This window comes from Punctularia strigosozonata, assembly GCF_000264995.1.
Source record: "Punctularia strigosozonata HHB-11173 SS5 unplaced genomic scaffold PUNSTscaffold_21, whole genome shotgun sequence".
NCBI classification, from domain to species: Eukaryota; Fungi; Basidiomycota; class Agaricomycetes; order Corticiales; family Punctulariaceae; genus Punctularia; species Punctularia strigosozonata.
This window is the reverse complement of record NW_006767453.1, coordinates 50,490-71,052: the sequence shown is the minus strand read 5'-3', so window position 1 is coordinate 71,052 and position 20,563 is coordinate 50,490. Positions and strand designations below refer to the sequence as shown.

Below are 20,563 nucleotides of genomic sequence, written 5' to 3'. Positions count from 1 at the left end.
GGTGTCATCCTCTATAGCGCCGTTCCATCAACCCTCGCCGCCATGAACAATCAGCACCGTCAAGCACCGGACCAGACACCACAGCGCCGCCCCACCAACTCCATAAACCTACTAGGTATCATTTCGACTCACACTTTTCCGACACCTCAGGACTTGGACAACTCCCGGATCGACTCAGGACATTCCATCAGATTTATTCATTGGCGAAGGATCCGGCCCACGCTGTCCTTCGCTGGCTGATCGCAAGCCTCTTCGGAGGCTCTTCCTCTGTTGATCGCCTCCCACCATAACGTCGCCGCAGGTGACGTGGGTGCCGGTCTGCAGCTGGAACCGTTAGGGCTACGCACACCGCCACGCTCATACAAAACGCATCGACTTAGTCAAACACCTGATGACATGACGATTTAGTGTTCTGAACCTGGATGCCGTCGACGACATGACCTGGCCTCGCGTCGAGTGTTGCAGTTGACTTCTAGCGCAGTATCTTGATTGCCATATTCTGTACTACATTTATTTGTTTGTTCGCGAGCAATTCGTTGAGGTTTCGCATACCTTGATGCGATGCCATCGGGAGAATCAAGATGGATCCGTGAATTCGATAGCCCTCGGAGCTCGCCTGTGTACGATGCTACTCACGCGGCGGTTAAGCGCCCATGGATATGCCTTCTCCAACAGCTCACTGTCTCACCGGCGGCATGAGGTTTGCGTGCACCCCGAAAATCCCGCAACAGGATTAAAGTGGATGCATAAGATGGGTTTCAGCACGGCTTGAAGTATTTCGCCTCAGCCCTGATATGTATGTGACAGTCGTATACTAGCGCTCGTTATGCGGACCATCACACATATCACATCAACGTTTTGTCCACCGGTCCTTCCTGCCCTGTGTCTCGGGACGACATATTCCTGACACTCTACTGGGCGGCAAATTTGGAAATCATGCATCGGCGTTAGCCACTGTCAGATGCAACCGATGTAACTGTTGGGTATAGTTAGCAAAGGTCATGCGATGGGGAGGAGTGGATGCAAGAGGGCGTGCAATATCGCTTCCAAGGTGTGATCATGGTAAATGACCGGACATACACACAGCGGAGGCCACGAATTTTCGAGTAGTGGTGTGGCAGATCATGTCCCTGAGTTCGTGGACCATGTCCTGGAGCGAGGACTTGCTAACTCTGAATATCAGGAACACAGCTAGTCCGCTCAGGATGGTACAGATTTGAGAAATGGCCCAGCGGTGGATAGCCCGAGTGATACCATCCTGCGCGCGGGAATAAGAGCTCTTGAAACGCGACCACATCGTATTTTGTGCTCGAGAATTGTAGTCTGGGTGGGGTAACTAAGCAGCAGGTCAGCCGAGTGCGACACATATGGAAAGGCCTCCTTACCTGAGTACATTCTTCATATTGTGACGAGCTGTTGCAAGATATCGGAGAAACGTTCCGGGCATGATTAGGGTAAGGGCGTGGACGACACGATGTTGTGCTTCCGGCCATTGGAGCATGTGCTTTACCCATCGAGGTGGAGCGTTTACGCTGTGACAGGGTGAAGTGGTTCAGACGTAGGTGTGTCGTGGCGCTCTTGCAAAGACGCAAAGACAAGAGACCACCAGATCCAAATGGTGACCGAGAAATTGAGATAGCAGCGTTGACTGGGCGAGCAATGTCGACCAGTCTTATGTCCTTTATAGATGTGGGCCATGGTGCAGACGCTAACAACTCGCAACACAGATTTTACACGCGTACATCGTCAGCACACGCCAACGCCAAAGCATTCAATTAAGCAGGGAGGCGTTGTCGTGGGAAGAAATGGCGCGGACAAAATGTCGGAGTTGGCGTCACGGCGCTGACCTTCCTCGGCCTTGCTGCCCCTCTTCCGCGGATGACTTGATGCTCAGGCTTCTTTACTGAGAACGCGCTACCTGTAACCTGCACAGGCACTAGATGATCCGGGGCCCAAGCTATGTACAACGCCAATCCGACGGCATCCGCGACGATAACACCCATACGGACCGTCGGGCGTGGCAAGCTCAGGCTCATCTTAGGTTGTATCAATCATCTTGCGCAGGAGAAGCTCAAGATAGCATTGAATCGAGGTTGCTTGCGATGGGCGGTGCATATCGGGCAAACAAGTACGGCTTGATGGAATAGCTTTGGCGTCACGGTGGGTGCGGAGCTTCGTACCCGGACTTCTTGAATTTTGTGACATGGATCTCGTGCTCACGGATTTCACAAACAGGCGAACTGAACAATATCGGTCGGAAGCAGACGGATATGGACCTACGGACGCACATGGTACGTCAACAAGATGAAGAGCTATATAGCCGTCGATGCAAGCTGACGCCGGTTTGTTCAGATCACAACTACTTCGTCTCTGACCTTAACACAAAATCATCATGACTGCACCTCCCTACCGGCAATATCTCTGGGACGATCCTTTTGCCAGTCCCAGTCCTTGGGTTCAGTTCTCGTCCCAAGCCCCGTCTGCTTCCCTCGACTCTGTCCGCTTGACGGCAAACGTCGCCCATCGGGTTCCCCAGCTGGCTACCCCGACCCATATACAGGCTGCCCCACTGCCTTATCGGGATACGGAGGGTTTGATTCATTCCTTCACGCAGAACGGCGTGCAGACCATGTGCCTCGCAGAGGTCCCCACCGCGTCCGCGCCACCACATGCTGCTTATGACTATCAGGCCGCGGGCGCTCAAGAAAGGTGTGCTGTGTGATCTCTGTCATTCTCCGCAATCTCTCACGCCCGCTCAGTGGTCCCAACCTGATCGCGGATACGTCCGTTATCTCGCGCCCCGATGCTATACGACCACCGAGCGACCCTCCTTCTCCGATCACCAGGCGTCATAGCTGCAAGTTCCTTGGCTGTGCAAGGGCATTCAGCAGGTACGCGGATGCTAAGCGCCACTACCAACAGGTCCACGATAAGAAGCGCCATTGTTGTGGCCATTGCTCGAAGACATTCCAGAGGGTATACCAGCTCCGGAAACATGGTGCGCCCTCAGCCTCAATATAATCGCTCGATTGCAGATACACTCTTGTTGCGTCACTATCCAGAACGCGAATGTCATCACATCGAAAACCCTGTCGCGCAGCCAATGCGGAGGACTGACGAGTATGTCGCCCCTGTGCCGGAGACGTTATCCTCGGGTGCAGTGCTTGCGCTATAATATCAAACAGACTGACTTCAAGCTCGGGGGTGCGCTAGTGCGATGCCATGTAATGTGCTACTCTATAGACCAGCAATACTATGTGTGCATCCCTGGGGCGCCCTCTCACGGGTTCGAATAAAAATACCAGAAATGCGAATTAAGATGTGCAGTCATCAGCACGGTGCGTGCTACATTCCTGAAATATGTCGACCAACGGTCAACCCTCGAGTTGGAAAGGCAGAGGTCTACAACGCGGCGTCGACAGCGAGATGTTCCCGCGACAAGTTCGCTGCCGGCAAGAAATGGGTTAGCAGTGCTCCGACGAAAGTCGTCAGGGCAATACTCACAATGGTTGACCAATTGATACTTGGAGGTGCTCTGGAAGGTCCTTCCGCACGCACACCGCAGAGAACGCAGATCGTCGTGCGCTTACGTATAATGACGAGAATCATCTCGGTTATGCTTGTACTTACGGCGGCACATGGGGAGAGGGCACCGAAAGCGACCGTCAGGTAGCGAGATGGGTTCAAGAGAGCGTGGGGTCGACGTTCTGGTGATGAACACAGCATGAGACCGTAGAACTCTGACCACTTGCGTGATAAACTCACGCTGCTGTAATTTGTACGCCTGTCAAGTCGGACGGGGGTATGACATGCTCTGCATTCGACAGCATCGGTGCCCCGTCTGATGGTGCAGCTTGCAAGCTAGACTTTCGAATTTAAAACCTTAAGCCACACGTTGTTGAACGAAACGCGCCGTAGTGAATGCAGAGGAATTGAAGTCTGTATCAAACTTCGGTGCTCCGTCTGTGTCCATGACAGGCGAGGGGGATGGCGGGGGCATGTCGGACCTTTGTGCACCGAGATAGTGTGACATGTTGGCAATGTCCTGCTCGTCGCGAGCTTTCCAGGTCATCGTATCGTTGAGTGCGGCGCCATCCTCGGGGGCAGAGGGGGCAGAGCCCAAGTTTCTGAAGTTGCTGAAATACGAGTTTTTGTTCTGGTTCATTGAGCGTCAAAGCATTAAATAAGGGAGTGAGCAACGATTCATACCCGAAGTTTATGGGCCGACAGTCCACGCAGCCTGCTATCGCTCTCTGATCGCATGGAGGCATCTCGTTGCTTGCTTCGGAGTACGTTGCCTTGCACGTAGTGACTCATAGATCCGCAGGTACCGCTCCGGAGCCAAGCTGTAAAAGCTTCGTAGACTTCGGCAGCGGTAAGCGCCGCCGCGGCTGTTTCAAGTTTGGGCAGCATTAGGGTCTCCTAGCCGTGTCGTCGCTGATCGGGTGGTTACGGTAAGGTTGCCAGCACACACGAGAGGCTCGTCGGAGGTAGAGCCAAAAATTGTAACGCGTAGGGTCACGGACTCGGGCAAGGGTCGACACAGATCAGACACATACCGCCATTGGTGAGAGAAAGATCGGCCCCAATTATGCCGGATGAGGTTATACGAGATGCATCAGTGTTTTCCGTCACGAGCCACAGCCCTTTGCCAGCATCGGTAAGTGATGGGCGCGTTTGAAGGCAGCTTTTGACCGATTCGAGATCCCAGACTCCAGTCGAGCAGCCGGGATATCAACGAACATAAACAATTCTCGCAATGACTGCGGCAAACCATTGGTCTGTCGAATCTTCTTCCATAAATGCCCGAGCTCTTTTCCCGAGCTAATGATCACCCATTTTGCATGGAAACGAGCGCGCCAGTGCCTGCCAAATACAGGGGATCGTATATTAGAAATATCCCGCACGGTGCAAGTAGTAACGAGAAGATGCGACGTACAGCTCATGCTGTCAGCTGTAGTACTACATGACCAGTGGTTTCTTTCTTGCGATTATATTTTCTTCCAACTGTGCAGCCTACGGACCTCCGATTCCGACTAAGTGCTTTCGGGTTCCCGGTCAGGGGGACTCTCTATGTTTACGTAATAACACACGCTCCGTGCGTCCTGCGTTCATTCTGAAAACCAAGGAGTATCTTCGAACAAGGCTTCACAAGGACGATTTAAGACAAGACAGCATCGATATTATCACTACTCACTGCGACTCGTTCATCGGCGGAGAGGCCGATCCGGGTACGTTGAGCGAGCTTACTTGCTGTGATGATGCACTGCTTATAGTTAAGCTCTTATGTACAGGCGTGTCTACTATTACTACAGGGTGCGGGAGCCTGCGAACTCGATGTAGCACGACATTTTTCAGATAGTTGGAGTCTCGCCGACTATGACAAGGTACAGAGTAGAGTACTTCATTGTGCCGCTCGCGAACATTTCACTCGATATGATTCAGCCTCCTTCAGATGTACGAAGCTTGGAGAAAAGGAGAAAAGAAACGCGGTGAGTAGCAGATCAGCGGCGCCGTCAACAAGCGTGAGAGGTAGCCGTCATCCTCGGGCCTTGGTTTTGAGCGCTGGCCCATCGCTGTCTGCTCCAACCACAGCAGTGTTTGACACAGAACAACACTCGCCTCGTACCGCGAGACGTTAACACAACTTGTCGAGCTGCAGCTTCAACTTCGTCGTTCAGCTTCTCCCTTCAAAGACATCCAATGCTAGGCCGTGTTACAGTATCGCGGAGCTGGCACCCTGTAGCGAGTAATCCCGCAAAATGGAAACCGTTGGTGCGTCCGTCACTTGACCTCGTGTTATCTGTATGTGTTCAATATTCGAAATAGGGTTCAGGCAGCGACGCGTGAGCAACTGGCGCTGGCACTGGCGTTCTGGTTTGACTTCCCTTGCGCCACATACACCAGCAAGGCCTTCCCAGTGGCAACACGCATTGGTGTCCGCAATATGAGATACCTGGCGCATACTCGGGTCGCGAATATCGAAATGAGGTACGATGGTACGATGGTCTGCTTGGCGCCGCCATACGCCAGCTCACAAACTTCCTCCGATGCTCAAGACACCTCGGACCTATATAACTCGACAGCCCACCTCTTCAGCTTCAGCAGCACCGTCCCGACATGTCATCGAAAACCCACTCGTCCCTGTGTAGCTGCTCTGATTGCAAAACTGGTGGCACCGGGCAGCCGTTCTTGCTCTTGACAACCCCAAACCCCACTGGATACGTTGTCTTTCTCCGAGGCCCCAATATGGCACATTCTGCCAGCAACACCGCGCGTCCCGCCGGAAACATTCTGCCTCCTCACGTAACGTCCGGCATGTCAACGACATATCCTCAGTACTGTCTTCCACATGTCCTCTTGCATCGATCATAATGACTGACCATGCTGATGTATAGAAACTCGGGTCGTCTCACCGCTCAGGGATCGGTGCCGTCTACTATGGCCCCAACTTACCAGTGGGCCATGTATATTGATCACTTGGATGACACTCAACGCAGCGCGTTAGAAGATGGCCAATAGGCAGTGGTGCTGCTTCAGTCGCCGCACCCCTGGGATTAGTGTCTGCACCGTTGCACCGTGAGTCTGTCATTCCCTTGCCGTCTTGATAGATATAACATCTACCTCATCAGATGTCTCACCAACAAGGATGCACGTATGCAATGAACCGCAATGTTCTGGGAAGCGCTTCACTCGAGCGCACGACCTAAGGAGGCACGAGAAGGAGGTACACGATGGCATCAGGATCTCGTGCCCGCACAGATGCGGCACGACTGTTCAACGCACTGAGCATCTACGCAACCACTGTGAGCGGGCACAACTGCGACTCTTCGCATCATAATTTCTCACAAATTCGCGTGCATCGTAGTTCGCTCGTGCCCGGAGTTGGCGAGAGCACAGACATCTACTTCGCACGCAAACTCTGGGTCAACGCAGATGAATCCATAGGTACGTGTATCTCTCGATCATTTCTTTGCGGTTTGGACTTCCCGAGTTTGTCCATTTGCTGAACTATGCTCTCTGCAGTACTGAATTCGTCCCTGACCCCGCAAACTGCTCATAGCTATTAACATGACCCATGAGCCTCGGCGAGGCTCTCTGTGCAGACTCGAACGGCTGGATCATTCGGGCTACTCGTGGTAGGGAGATGCTGGCTTTGTTAAATAGATTCCTGTGTGGAAAACAATTCGGAGGCAGCTGCATCGCATGAGATCCGGCCAGGGTGGCTCTCGCCTTCCATTCAACAGACAGATGACTTGTCTATAATATCATGATGCCGGACATGCGACCCGGTGTTGCTTGGTAAAATTTGACAAAATTTACTTCTACCATCCCGGTTCAAGGGTACGAAGCGGTGCAGCGGAGACTTGTTGTCCGTTGGAATCATGAACACATTATACCTTGAATTTCCTCCACGGCACGGCTGATTGATATAATGCGGACCTGAAAGCGGCGCTATCGGGATGGTATCAGAATTCAATGTCAAGTGGTTCCCGATAAAGCGCCGCGCGGTGAGATACACGTTGCTGAGTGGAGCAATCAAGGTGCGGATGCGTGTACGTGATTTTCTGATCCACGTGTCCTGGCGCCTATGTCTTTGTGCAAAAGGTGAGATACTGTTGATATGCTTTATATTCATGGCACCCTACAACTGTTGAGCCTCCGCCAAAGTAAGCCCCGACAATAACCCCGTGTTCCGTGTGATTAGAGCCGGTGTAGATCCGTTGATGTGCACGACCGAAGTCATGAGCAGGGATATATGGATGGTCAAGGGCTCGGATTAGTATGGTACTCTACTTGGTATTGGACGAGAAAGTATTGGATCCTATTTACGGGCTTCAACCAGCACAGGAAAAAATTATACGGTGGGCTCGTTCTGGAAAATCTTTGCAAGCGGATCACGAAAGAACGACTTCATACCCCCGGTAGCGCACGAGTATATGGAGAGGGCAGTCAGGAGTCCTTCTTGCAGGCGGTGTCCGCATATCGAGCAGCAAGAGTACACTGCCTTCCGCCTTCCACAAGCGGAGGATCCTGATTCCGGCGTTTCGCGGCTGGTGAGCAACGGCTCCAAGTCTCCTTCATCAGAAACAAGGGTGAATGACGCGAGCGGTGATGGGAAATTCTGCGTAAAGGATAGCTTGAACTTGAAAATGCTAGTCAGCCGTTGTCGTATCTGGGGAACTGGCTGAGCGGCTCGGCGATACGAATCGCGAACGAACTTGTCAGGCCAAACTGCAGGAACAAAATGACGTGATTATTGAGCGCAGGATTTTGATCGATGCGTAGGACTTTCCATGTAGATTGAGCATCCCGCAGGATGTCCAATGGATAGCAGTGTCAGCGATCCACTGCTTGCCAGTGTTGAGCAGCTGTAGAGTACAGTAGTCAACCAGGAAGGTTCTGCGTTGTAGTATGGCCATCTAACCTGCATGAGGTGCCCGTAACGATGGCGTCTTGGGCTGGATTGTGATGTGAGGGTTGCCGGGTTGAGCCATACGGGAAGCAGGCATGATATGTTGCGATAAGGACGAGGGCGAGGGCGGAATAGGCCCGAAACAGGACGGTCAACTCTGCCCATGTAGCGGATATCTTCGTGCGATTCGATGATTCGACGAGCGACGACAAAGAGCAACGAGTGGATAGCGATGCCCTTGTTATATACTATCATCCATAGCGCCCAAGTAGCCCTTCATGTATAGAGTCGTTGGTCATGTCGACGCCAAACGCCAGAACGCCAGAGCAAGTAGCGCCAGACGGTGTACACTGTAAACGTCATGATCACCGGCACTATGCATCCGGCGATCAAGCGACAGCGCCACCGAACGCTCCTGGAGCTCCTAATCGGGGTAGATGAACAGCTTCCGCAGCTGCGCTTGGCGTGGTGACCGCTCTGGGTCTTGCGCAGCAGCAAGAACTCTAGCACAGATTAGATATATATCGTAACATATGCAAATAGCTCGCCCTCGCCCCACAGGTGATGTTGACACCTACATGGGTCATAAGACCATAGTGGTAAGTACATACTGCCTCGATCGGGTATCACATTGGTGTCCTGATAGAGAGACAGCGATGTATTGTGAACACGGCAATCTCTATGGTCCACCACGCGGCAGGGGGGGGCCTGTCGCGTGGTGGACCGTCTACTTCCTAGTGTTAGACCAAACTTCATGAAGGCCGGTTGTGTCAACTACGGCTCCTTCCAGAACCCACGATACATCGGCAACGGACTCAGATCGTGCTGTATACAATGGAGACGAACATGCCCCTTATCCACGTGTACGAAGCGCACGGGTTTGATCACCGACATAAATATGATGAATAAATGCTCGGGATAGTATTACATCAGTGGTGCATATAGATAAGTTGCAACAGTATCACCGGGATAAGCGCGCGATACATATAAGAATGCTAAGCAAAATACCGTAACGGCGTTCGTTGTATGGCAATAATATTGGACAAAAGATGTGACAAGAGCGAAATTATCAGAATGTTCCGTTTGTGATTTGGTGCCGCGAGATTTTCACTAGCAGGAGAACGATCAACAAGTGGACGTAGGCAGTTGAAGCGATGCTCACAGTGGTTGTCCCGCTGGTACCTACGAGCAAAGGTCTTTCCGCACGAGCAGCGTAAAAGAGGCTGCCCTGAATGCCTCTCTCTGTGATGACGGAGATACTCTTTTTTCATCTTGTAGGTATGCCCGCATCCATCGAATGGGCACGAAAGTCGAGCGTCGGGGAGTAGCGTAGGATCGGGAACGATCCGGGTTCTGTTACACACTGAGATCGTGCATCGTTGATTCTCCCGAGGACTCACCCTGATCTGCGTGCGGCTTTCGAAAGGGGGGCAAGAACTGTCTCAGTCGAGGGACGTAACAATTGGCTCGGCGGACTGTAGGGCCACCATCAGTCTCGCCTCCAGCTCGCATATACATAACGCGAACGTACGAAGGTTGTTCAGGAAGTAATTTCGACACCGGAGTGACCTCGCGCGGCGTGTCGTGCGGCAATGTCGTGAAGCTGCAGTACGGTGCGACTCGGGTAGGCACTTGAGGCGCATACGACGACGGAAATGCAGCGTTGTGGGATGGCATCGCAAGAGATTGCGATGGAGTAGAGAGGGCAGGCACAAGTGCACGCTGGTACAATGTAAGAGCAGCGATGCTATGAGACGGCGTTGCGGGATGGTAAGACGGGGCAGCTGCAGAAGACGCTTGGAGACCGCACCGCTCAGGAGCCTTCGCGTTGTGGGATGGCACCGAGAGACAGTATGGGTTAGGGAAGGCGAGGTCGGAGGCGGGCAGGTGCGATATATGAGTTGCGGTGGTGTGAGGCGGCAATGCGGAAGGGTAGGACGGGGCAGCTGGGATAGACGCTTGAAGAGCAGGTCGCGGGAGAGCCGCCGTGTTCCGGGATGAGACCGCGGGACAGTATGGCGGGGTCGGGAGGGCAGGGTCGGGAGCAGGCGGGTACGGCATATGAGTCGGAGTGCTTTGATGCAGCATCACTGGAGGGTAAAACGGGGTGGCCGAGGAAGATGCTTGGGGAGCATATCGCGAAGGAATTGTCTCGTTGTAGGATGACAGCCTGGGAAGGTATGGCTGGTTGGGGAGGGCGGGATCCCGGCCGGGCGGCGTCGCAGGAGGGTAGGAGGGGTTAGCTGGAGTAAATTCTTCGGGAGTATATCGTGAAGGAACCGCCGAGACGTGGACTGGCGTCGCGGGACAGTATGGCTGATTAGGGACGCTAAAATCGAGGGCGGGCGGATACACCATATGAGCCGCTAGGCTATAAGGCGGCGTTGTGAGAGGGTAGGAGGGTTCAGCTTGGGCAGGCACGTAGTGGTCGTACGTCCTGGGAACCGCGAGGTCGCGGGATGGAGTCGCGAGAGCGCAGAGGGAAGCGGAGAGGGAGATGATATCTTGGCCGCCGACGGACTGGTCCGACTCTTGAACGTCGATGTTGTAAGGCGGCGTTGCACAAAGGTAGGGTCGGTGGCCTAAGACGGAGGATCCCTGACGGAGCCAGACAGCTTGCGAGTCGCGCCTGTCGCTTGCAGCTGGTGCTTGACACGGCCGGGAAGATCCAAACGGGTGCATCGTGGGTGGACAATCGTAGAGACCGAGAGGTACAGACTCGGATCCTGTGTTTTTATGGCGCGGTCCATCCAAGAGGCCAGAGGAGCTACATAGCTTGCCACGTGGGGTGTGCCCTGCAATCGTGTTGTGATGAGCTTCTCTCAGGGTATATGTTGGGTTGGGAAATGTGAATGAACCATTCTAGATAGAGAGAGAGCCAAATTCAGGCGGACCTTTCCCCACTTCGTGCACACCCCCGATCCGAGGGGCATCAGGATAAGCATGGTAGCGCCATGGCGACAACCGACACGCAGTCCATGGCCGAGAAAATTGCCATGAACGGACCCTGGCGATGAACCTGGCCTGTGGCGCGACGGTCCGAGCATGAGGAGGGGGGGACCGCCACATTGTGGGGTAGGGTTGGGGGTGAAAGATCAGGGCTCCGGATTTGAACGCGCTTGGTACCAATATTCAACGCACATAACCTATGGGAACGACCTCTGCGTTACATTCCTTTCCCAATTGCTGAATAGCTCACATAGTAATCTATTCTCGGTCCCGCACCGTTTGATGCACCATTTGATGGACGTGTCCGTATACCCCTTTGATAGACGACAGTCCCGTCGTCTGTTCTGCTCAGAGTTGTAGTGGTCAGCTACAATGGCCATTGAAACCGACGCAAAGATCACACCAATGCTCTTTCGGTCGACTTACAACTAGAACGATCCTGATGAGCCAGCCGAGGTGGGAGTAACCGTCTGTCCAGAGTATACGATGTCTACCATGGTTTGACAGTCTTGAGTCTTGTGGCCAGGGTTGGCCAATGGGCTTGCAGTACGTGGGTGCAACTGAGCTGATAGCACGGTGTTAGATGACATGTTCTGCGGACAAAGCGGGTGTTCGGCTTACCGGCCGCGCTGAAGTCGACTTGACGACCAGCGAGATGCGAATGCTCATATCTCAGAAATCAACATACTCTGTATCCGCCCGGAGACTACTACGGACTGCTTCGTAGAATCGTACTTACTGTATTTCGTAGTAAGTATTTGCATTGCGAAGACCCGGCGCTTACGTGCGCGTGTGACGTGTCACACTGCCAGATACACCTGATCGATGATCCCGCAACTCGTAGCCCGCAGTTCGAGTTCGCTCTCATGCAAATGGATGCCCCAGGTGATATGACAAAAGAGGGTACAACCAAAGAATATGCGAGAGCTGTAGGAAATAAGTACTTACTTATCTCTACTGCGCCACAACGCGTGTCAATCGTCGCGTGTATGCCGCGCCCACGATGTACTATTACTAAGCAGTTTGATTGTACGAACTCGTACAAATCATGATCATCACAAACGAACCAAAGCGGAATCTGCTTAGTTTCGGCCCTCCGAGGATGATATCGAAACGCTTTCTCGTGTATCATGTGTGCAACACGGCGCAATGCGTCTTCTTCCATTCCTCATTGTATGAAGTCGATATGCAATAGTGGTGACGGTGACGAGCTGGAGGTGACCTCTTTTTTTCACGCCGCGCTCAGGCTTGTTGCAAATGGTTGTATATTGGTCAGGTCAGTTCCGAGGGAGCGTGCCCGCGTCGATACTCACCGAGCGCTCTCGTTGCTCCTCTTGGCGATCATCAGCCATCCCGATCTGACCCCGATGTTGTTTGTTGTGTACCACGACGTGCGAGCTATCTTGCATCAATGAACGCCGACGAGTTCGGAAATGTACTCGCTGCAGGTACGCAAGATGCGCAAATGATCGTGGTAATCTTGACGCCTCAGAGTATGTTGCTAAGGCAGAACAGTCAATAGAAGGTACAGCGTGTAGTACAGTATGAAGCCGAAGTATCCAATGCGGATCTGGACATGGATCCGGTGCGATCCATACCTGCCCGCGACTAAGGATCAGAATCCGCGATGTTGAGCTGATGGGATACGTAGGTGGGCATGGCCTGCTTGCCTGATACGAACGCCGGGATGGAACGCTTCGCGGGATCTCACAGTATGACCGGAGAACGGATGAGATGACGAGGTCGCCCTTGACCCGCCCGCTAACGGCCTTATCCGGGGGCGCTGTACCCGTTGTATGTATAGAAGATTGGTCGTAAAGGCATCGCGAGCGCGCCATCTTGATTCGGCACCCAGCGACGAGGTGGCCCGCCCCGTTCAATTCCGCAAGCCCCACGAGGCATCGTGCTTCCAGCAGGTTGCATAACTAGTCAATTGACAGAGCGATCGGTTCCGTCCCTCAAGAAGGTCTGCCAATTAATGACGCGGCACGCGCTGCCGGTCTCCCAACCTAAGTTCTTCGTCAATGTATTTAGATCACGTGCACAGTCGGCTACTTCCCACACCCTCTCCCTGACCCAAATTCTTGAATAGCAGGGGTGGGTATCGGCATGATTATAATTACGCCGTACGCCAAGAACCTGATCGTAATGGCGGAGCGTGCACTCTCGCGCGCCCCGTGTACGTACATGGCGTTACCCCTACCATTTTCATGTTCTTTCAGCCTGTTGGCCCCGTTTGCTTACGGGCCCTATTGGCGTCCCTATACTCGCCCGCGCCACGAACTTCGTTCGTTCGGCCTCTCCCTTCCATAGCGGTCATGATCAATGTGGCGCTGGCGCCCCTTCCCCCGGGTGCCACCTTCTTCTGGCTCTGCCTCTCCCGAGCGGCGCTGCAGAATCGACCGGAGTGCGTGAGGATGGGTCGTGTTTCGGATCGTCGAGAGGGCATAAGACCCGACGGTGTTACCCAAACCCCCCGGCGGATGGCACAATAGCTCCACTTCCATCATGGAAGGACATAATCCCCACTGTGCTTGTAGTGCATGCTGTTTCTTCAAGAACTCCCATCGGTGCATCGACCGGTATGAATTCGATGGCGGGTTCTCGGAGACCTCGCGCAACTCGCCGACGCGTCCATCGCACATCGCGACGCCTGTCCCAGATGTCGCATATCCTGGGGGTTACGCGAGTATATCTCCTCCAAATGGAGGGTTCCCGACGTTCAATGCCCATGAACAACGACCAGCATCCGAGCCATATCCTTCGTGAGTACGAGATCCGAACGCGCATGCGCACGACCGCTCATTCCTCGATTAGTCAATTCGTCAACCCATCTCATCCCACCACCGCATATTATAGCATGCCGCAAACCACCGCGGCGATCCCTGCCCGAGAAATGGCGATCCCTCGACCACAGAACCTCTCAGACTTCACGTACGCGTACGTTGGAGAACCACACGCTTGTCATATATTGTCCCCACGATGATATTATTAGCAGGCCTGCGGCAGACAACTTCGCATTGCCGTATCAGTGAGTTACCCCTAGGTATCGGTAATCTACGATTTAGTTTTCTCGCCCTTGCAGGTACCCGGTCACAAGTGCGTGGCCGACGGAGGCAGTGAACCCTCAACAACTGCAGTTGTCCACCCCTATGTGAGTATGCTTCTTGAGCGCGCGTCTGCACGACCGACATTATTGTTGGCACCAGGTATCCGGAGGCGCCTGAGTGGGTTTCTGGATCATACACAAGACCGCAAGACAGCGTCCCCTTCACCGTTCCTCAGGCACCAATGTCGACCGCAGGATTCTTGGGCACGCCTCGGCTCGCCCATATCTGCGAGTACTGCCGAAAACCTTTCAATCGTGTTCGCGACAGGAAGAGGCACGAGGCCGAGGTACATAAAGGTCGCAGGTACAGATGCGGCGTCTTTGACTGCAACAGGTTGTTCCAGCGAAAGGATCAGCTGGTCAAGCACAGTGAGGTGCTCGCCGTCATATAGTTCCCTCACTAACATGATCTGCCAGGACGGGAGAAGCACTTCGTAGTCCCATACGCTCCCGCCCCCTCAAGTTACTATCCGCTCCCTTCGCCACCTCCATTCTCGTAATTCCTTGCTCAAGTATTCTGTCAAGATCACAAGATCATCTATCTGACATTTTCCTGCGATCGATCCAGCCTCACGGCTTCTACGACTCCTGAAGGATTACCGCGACCCCTCAGCGTCTCGATTCCTAAAACTCGCATATTTATTCGTTCGCTCCCATCAATGCTCTCGAACCGTGTTGTCTGTTGCTTGCTATCGTAACTTCCGGACATCTATACAATATGTATGCTAACCCGCCGGGGACTTGTCGACACATAGGCCCGCATTTCCTCAACCTGCTCTGTATCTATAAGGAACGCAATTACGTATCTTATCTCATATGACAAAGCCGTTTGCGAAGTCCACTTCAAGGTATATACTTATTGGCACTGTCCCAGGGTTTTCTGGGACACGTTGCAAGCCTTCACAGGAGAACCTGAGCAGCTCTCAGGCGATCCTCTCCGTGGGCCGTACCACCTCGCCGGGATGCGCTGAAGTCATCGGGAAAGCGGAGCCGTGGTAACCCCCGGACGCCTCAAGCGATGCGCCTGTGCGCCGGCCAACCAGAAGTTCACACTGACGTGTCACATCCTCGGGATCATATAATGGCGCCCCGACCGGCTCGTTCTTGGCACACCGCTCGCTGCTCGACTCTGCTCGAGACAACGACTCGACGACGACAACGACAACGATGGGGCTAAGGAATCTGTTGATGCTCGCGCTGCTTGTCGCGCCGACCTTCGTGTCGGCTGCGCTATTCCCGAAGGATACGGTGGTGAAGCAGATCGGACCCAAGGAGTTTAGGAAGGTCATGAAGCAGAACGTGAGCGTCGACGTCCTCGACATGAAATCTGGACACTGATCAGGCGATAGACGACCTCTGCAGTGGCATTCGTTGCGCCTTGGTGTGGGGTATGTATTCATAGCTATCGAGCGATCGCCCACACACTCATGTCTTCCGCGCTCAGCATTGTCAACGAATGGCGCCGGAGTACAGCAAGGCGGCACTCGGTCTCTATCCTCTCGTTCCCTTCTACGCCGTCGACTGCGATGCTCAGGCCAACAAGAAGTTGTGCGCCGAGCAAGGCGTGAAGGGCTTCCCTACCGTCAAGGTGGAGTTTCACCACCGCGCGTTCTCTTGTCGCATGCCCTGATCATGGACCTCGAACAGCTCTTCCCTCGAGGTGGAAAGGCGCCTCCCATGGAGTTTGATGGCCAGGAACGGACCGCGAGCGCGTTCTTCTATTGGGTATCAAGACGGATACCGCACTCCGTGAAGAAGCTCTACAACGTCGATGATATTCCTGGGTGGAAAAACACTGTACGATATGCTTTTGTGGTTCAAGTACGCTGTAGCTGACAGGGGCCGTATAGGATGTAGACAAACCCCGGGCGCTTCTCCTGACCAAAGACAAGAAAATCCCGCTGCTGTGGCAGGTCTTGAGCGTCAAATATGGAAAGGACATCCTCTTCGCGAGCCATCGCGATCGCAAGGGAAAGAGTTCCGTGTCGATGGGCCTGGAGGCCGGCGAGAGGGATCAGGCGAAGGTGCTGATCTACCCTCCAGGGCAGACAGAATACGTCCGCTTCGAGGGTGAGTTATCATCCACTCTTTACATTTTACATCGACTCGCTTCCTGACGCGGCACTATGCAGGCATCTTGAAACTCGACTCGCTGTCCAAGTTCTTCGACTCGGTCTTGGACGGCACCGCCGACCTGACGATCGCGAACAAGGAGGCAGCTGCGGAGGAGTACGTCGTCTCGGACGAGGAGCTCGAGATCCAGCGCAAGCAGGAGGCGCAGCGCATCGCGCTCGCGCACGGCGGCTTCTCGGACCTCATCGACTTCGAGAAGGCGGTGCTGAACGGCGCCGGGGCGGACTTTCACTCCACGAACGGCTACGCGGGCGTGATGGGCGGGCAGTACTTGAAGAAGAAGGACGGCGAGCCCGAGAGCAGCGAGGAGAAGGCGGCGAAGAAGCAGGAGGAGAAGGCGAGGCCCAAGACCCCAGATGCGGGTGCGGCGAAGGCCACTGAGACAGCTGAGGCCGATCCGAGTGTTGTGGCGGATGCGCCGGAACCGGCTGCGGAGAGCGCAGCTGAACCTCAGGTGGTGGAAGAGAAGGCGACCGGCGAGCCCGCTGCTCCGGAGGCGGAGAGCACTCCTACGACAGAGTCTCATGTCAAGGACGAACTGTGAACATACTGCTACATTATTGGGTTTCTATACTGCACTTGCATATATTTCTAGGATCTCAGTTTATCTCCAGTACCTGAGACATGGCAGAAGGGGAGCGCACTTCAGATCCCGTTCACTCCGGAGATGAGGATTGTTGTTGCAGCTTCATCTCCCAATGCAGGATAAGGCACTTTCACCGACACGACATACTCTGAGGGTAGGCGAGTTGCGCTTTCTGAACAGCAAAGCCTGGTGACGCTGGCAACAGCCTTGCCGGATTGGTGACGTGCTTCGACTGCGCTCCGTTTTGCTCTGAGCGTACAGTACGGCGCCGCACAACTTGAGAACGGCCTTGCCAGGATAGATGACCTGCGCTCCGCTGGTGTACGCCAGCGCCGGAGGAGCACCGCGTGGCAGTAAAGGTAGTATGACATCGGCATGTCCGTCCCATGCATCGTTGCCTTGTCTTGTTACCGCCGGTGGGCACGTTCCCATGCACGTCGCGACAGGCAAATCGGACAGACACGATAGCAAACACGCGCCAGAGTCGGACCGGGGTTGCGGGGAATCTTCAGTGTAGAATTGCAGCGGATCTAAGCGCCCATAATATGGGGGAGAACCTGTGCTCCCGAACACAGGCGAACACGTTTCGCTCGCGGGTCGTGAGGTGCTTGCGTTTTGTGAAACTCCTTGTTGGCAAGACAGCCGCCTCTCAGTATGAGCACGCCAGTAAGCATTGGATGAAGACGAGCAGCTGAAAGCGGGGCTAATATGGGATGGGCGTATGAATGGATCAACGAAGTCCAATGAGAAGCCCTTCTGTTCCCGGCGGACCCACGCCACTCGCATCCTTCGCTGGCGCCAACCGGTTCAGTTACACGTGTTGAGGGCTCATATTAGGCTTGCTCACTGCGCCGCTGGCGTTGGCGTCGATGGCGCTGCTCTCCCGGATCTCTTACGCATGGCGCGTTCTTTTGGCGCTCGGCGGACGCAAGAGTTCATATTCATGCGGCTGAGTGCTCTTAAGCCTTCGGAACGGGCTTTGCTGGCAACAACCATCCGATCCATCCGTGCCCTCTGCAATTCCCCTGTTCTCTTGCCTCTGGCGTGCGCCATTTTCATTTGAACTATGTCGCATCGTTGCCGGCCCCCGCCGCCTATGGGCAAACCTTGTCGCCCCACGTGTGGCTCTGGACTTGCCGGCCCGCGGCAGAGTCCGAAACCACGATGAGCTGCCGGCGGCTCGTAGAGACTCAACCGGGTTCACGAATGCATACCCGGCAACAACAAGACGTATCTCTCAATGAAGGTAAGCTATTCCATGGCATTCAGGATATCTGAGCACCGCTCACAATATTGACAGGCCTCTGCCGATACGTCAACCGGCACCTCGTCGCGACGCGCATTATCTACAGGAGAATATAATCGCCAACACAACACTCTCGCACGCGTCTCGCAACGGCCATGGCGGCCATCTTCGGCGAGCTTATTCCCTGCCGTCGTATTGCATGGTCGCGTCAGGTCTAAATCGACGCTTCGACGACAAAACCTGTCCCCTTCTTTGTTTGCCACCCTGTAACTTATATCTAAGTTAGTTGCTGGTCACATTCATTGTAAAACACTGCACGGTTCATATGTGTCTATGTTTACCTTTCCGAACTGCAATGCGTGACTTCTGTGAAACAATGGTCGACGGTCTTGCGGTTAAGTAAAATATTCGAACATTAATATGGCAAATGCGCATGAGATGCGCGCCCACGGGGCTGATACAAGCGAAAAAGTGACGATTGGGGAATTGAATGACGAAGAATCACGACCTCGAACGACTTTCATGAGAAAACAGGCAATAAATCATTGGGCGATGCAAGGAGGAGATATCCTCGGGGAGGGGCGAAGAACCGCATTTTACCCTTTCACGGCAATACTGGAGTAGAGCGGAGTGCAAGTGCGAGGCGAGGCGTCTCGTGAATAAGGCCGGACAATATGAATCACACCTCTGATGGTGGAAATGGCGGCAGGTCCAGCGAGCGCGTCGTTGGAAATCGTCTCGCGCGCGACGAGGTGCGCGTGGGCCGAGACGGTTTGGCCTTTCGGGGTTCAAGCTTGTCGATTGTATGATTCTCCCGCTCTGCAAGGAGCAATCAAGTGTTATCTGCGTTGGGACTGGCAAATGCAGACGACACGCGTACCATGTTTCGTGAGCTGGTACGGCCGTTGGAAGTCGGCTGAGCATATCAAGCAGTTGACGCGCTTGTTCTGATGAACCTGCCGGTGGTGGCGTGCGGCATCCGCTTGCCTGCTGAACGTCCTGGTGCAGTTCGGAAATGCACACCGATGACGCTTGGGCTGGTCATCGCCCGAGGACGTGGAGATAGGGCGAGGAGAAGATAACGGTGCTTGATCGATTGACGTCCTAGTAGTGGATGGCTCCGCGTGAGACAAGGCGCACGGGTGGGCAGCCACATATATAGTAACGCACCTCGGTTTATCAGCGCTCGACGTCAGTCCATTGGATTCGACGCTCAGGGGCAAGCGTGCAATGGCGCCTACCACACGTTGCGTATCCCAAGGCTGAGCCTGGGCAGGGCGGTGAAGGTAGGGTGCTTCAAGGTTACGAGCGTTCGAAATGCTGGTTGCCGCCTGTACGGGAGCGGGAGATACTAGTTGCGGATATTGAGAGGCAATGGTAGGAGAGTTATTGATGTTTCGAATATGCCAAGGGTCAGAGGATACTTCCGTGGCCGTCAAGAAATCGTGGGCGAGTGGGATGTCCCAAGCTTGAAGGTATTCCTCGTAAGTAGGAGGTGTGATCGCTCGCTGAGAGTTTTGCATGACGGCTTCGGTGGAGGTAAAAGGGTGAGTGATCCGGACCAGTACAGAGGTGGTTTTATAGTCTACGCATCGCCACGCGATTTCAAAGTTTGAAGGAGATGCACCAGCGTAGGCATCTGGTGTGACGGCTCTTTTAGTCCACAAAAGCGGTGAAACACTGGAGTGCACGGCTGTTCCTGTTTAGGGACCGTGCCCGGTAATCTACCTACCTCCCTATCTGCTTCCATTCCGCGATAAGCTTGTACAGTATTCCAAAATCGTGCTCTGATTTTGTCCTCGATCGCGAATTCGGAAACGGGACAAAAGTCCCAATCAGAGTTTGCGCCGTCCCAGCGGAACACCGATACCCAGCGTCGTGAGTACGGTGAACGTTAATGTTGGTGAGTGAAAGAGGACCGAGCAAAGCTATCGGCGTCAGGGGACGACTTTCATCGAGACACATGCACCTCCATTTCTACAATGGGGACGACCGTGATGATATAGAACTGTTCGCAACGTCGTTTGCCATGTCCGTTACGGCCAGCGTACCTTCAGCTAGGGTGTCATTCGATGACACGTTGTAGATCGTGAAGCCCACCTAACATAACCAGCAGATGCGCCA

At 54.1% G+C, this 20,563-nt stretch overlaps 6 protein-coding genes across 6 annotated transcripts; 3 read left to right on the top strand and 3 right to left on the bottom strand.

Moving 5' to 3' along the window:
* Positions 1–2,270: 2,270 nt before the first annotated feature.
* On the top strand, positions 2,271–3,197 carry PUNSTDRAFT_55918 (uncharacterized protein). Its single transcript, XM_007388815.1, has 3 exons — positions 2,271–2,291; positions 2,353–2,709; positions 2,760–3,197. The coding sequence occupies exons 2-3, from the start codon at positions 2,393–2,395 to the stop codon at positions 3,019–3,021; spliced, it is 579 nt and encodes a 192-aa protein (XP_007388877.1). The 5' UTR covers positions 2,271–2,291; positions 2,353–2,392; the 3' UTR covers positions 3,022–3,197.
* Positions 3,198–3,883: 686 nt separating this feature from the next.
* On the bottom strand, positions 3,884–4,413 carry PUNSTDRAFT_139123 (uncharacterized protein; the record flags this gene model as incomplete). The annotated part of the gene is made up of 2 exons (XM_007388814.1): positions 3,884–4,156; positions 4,210–4,413. The coding sequence occupies 2 exons, from the start codon at positions 4,411–4,413 to the stop codon at positions 3,884–3,886; spliced, it is 477 nt and encodes a 158-aa protein (XP_007388876.1).
* A 5,445-nt stretch (positions 4,414–9,858) lies between these two features.
* Positions 9,859–11,098, bottom strand: PUNSTDRAFT_139122 (uncharacterized protein; the record flags this gene model as incomplete). Its single annotated transcript, XM_007388813.1, has 2 exons — positions 9,859–9,891; positions 9,944–11,098. 2 exons carry the CDS (start codon positions 11,096–11,098, stop codon positions 9,859–9,861), a joined length of 1,188 nt encoding a protein of 395 aa, XP_007388875.1.
* A 2,775-nt stretch (positions 11,099–13,873) lies between these two features.
* PUNSTDRAFT_139121 (uncharacterized protein) lies at positions 13,874–14,974 on the top strand (the record flags this gene model as incomplete). Its single annotated transcript, XM_007388812.1, has 7 exons — positions 13,874–14,130; positions 14,183–14,305; positions 14,364–14,396; positions 14,451–14,519; positions 14,575–14,761; positions 14,819–14,843; positions 14,892–14,974. 7 exons carry the CDS (start codon positions 13,874–13,876, stop codon positions 14,972–14,974), a joined length of 777 nt encoding a protein of 258 aa, XP_007388874.1.
* A 688-nt stretch (positions 14,975–15,662) lies between these two features.
* PUNSTDRAFT_77492 (uncharacterized protein) lies at positions 15,663–17,151 on the top strand (the record flags this gene model as incomplete). The annotated part of the gene is made up of 6 exons (XM_007388811.1): positions 15,663–15,773; positions 15,824–15,862; positions 15,919–16,062; positions 16,122–16,271; positions 16,325–16,544; positions 16,607–17,151. 6 exons carry the CDS (start codon positions 15,663–15,665, stop codon positions 17,149–17,151), a joined length of 1,209 nt encoding a protein of 402 aa, XP_007388873.1.
* A 1,967-nt stretch (positions 17,152–19,118) lies between these two features.
* On the bottom strand, positions 19,119–19,962 carry PUNSTDRAFT_139119 (uncharacterized protein; the record flags this gene model as incomplete). Its single annotated transcript, XM_007388810.1, has 3 exons — positions 19,119–19,258; positions 19,320–19,543; positions 19,610–19,962. 3 exons carry the CDS (start codon positions 19,960–19,962, stop codon positions 19,119–19,121), a joined length of 717 nt encoding a protein of 238 aa, XP_007388872.1.
* Between the last annotated feature and the right edge of the window lie 601 nt (positions 19,963–20,563).

Bases quoted from the DNA above. Each gene is read 5' to 3' on its own strand.
- PUNSTDRAFT_55918 (XM_007388815.1), top strand. From the start codon at position 2,393: ATGACTGCACCTCCCTACCGGCAATATCTCTGGGACGATCCTTTTGCC. The intron at 2,710-2,759 runs GTGTGCTGTGTG...ACGCCCGCTCAG, and splicing joins GCCGCGGGCGCTCAAGAAAG to TGGTCCCAACCTGATCGCGG.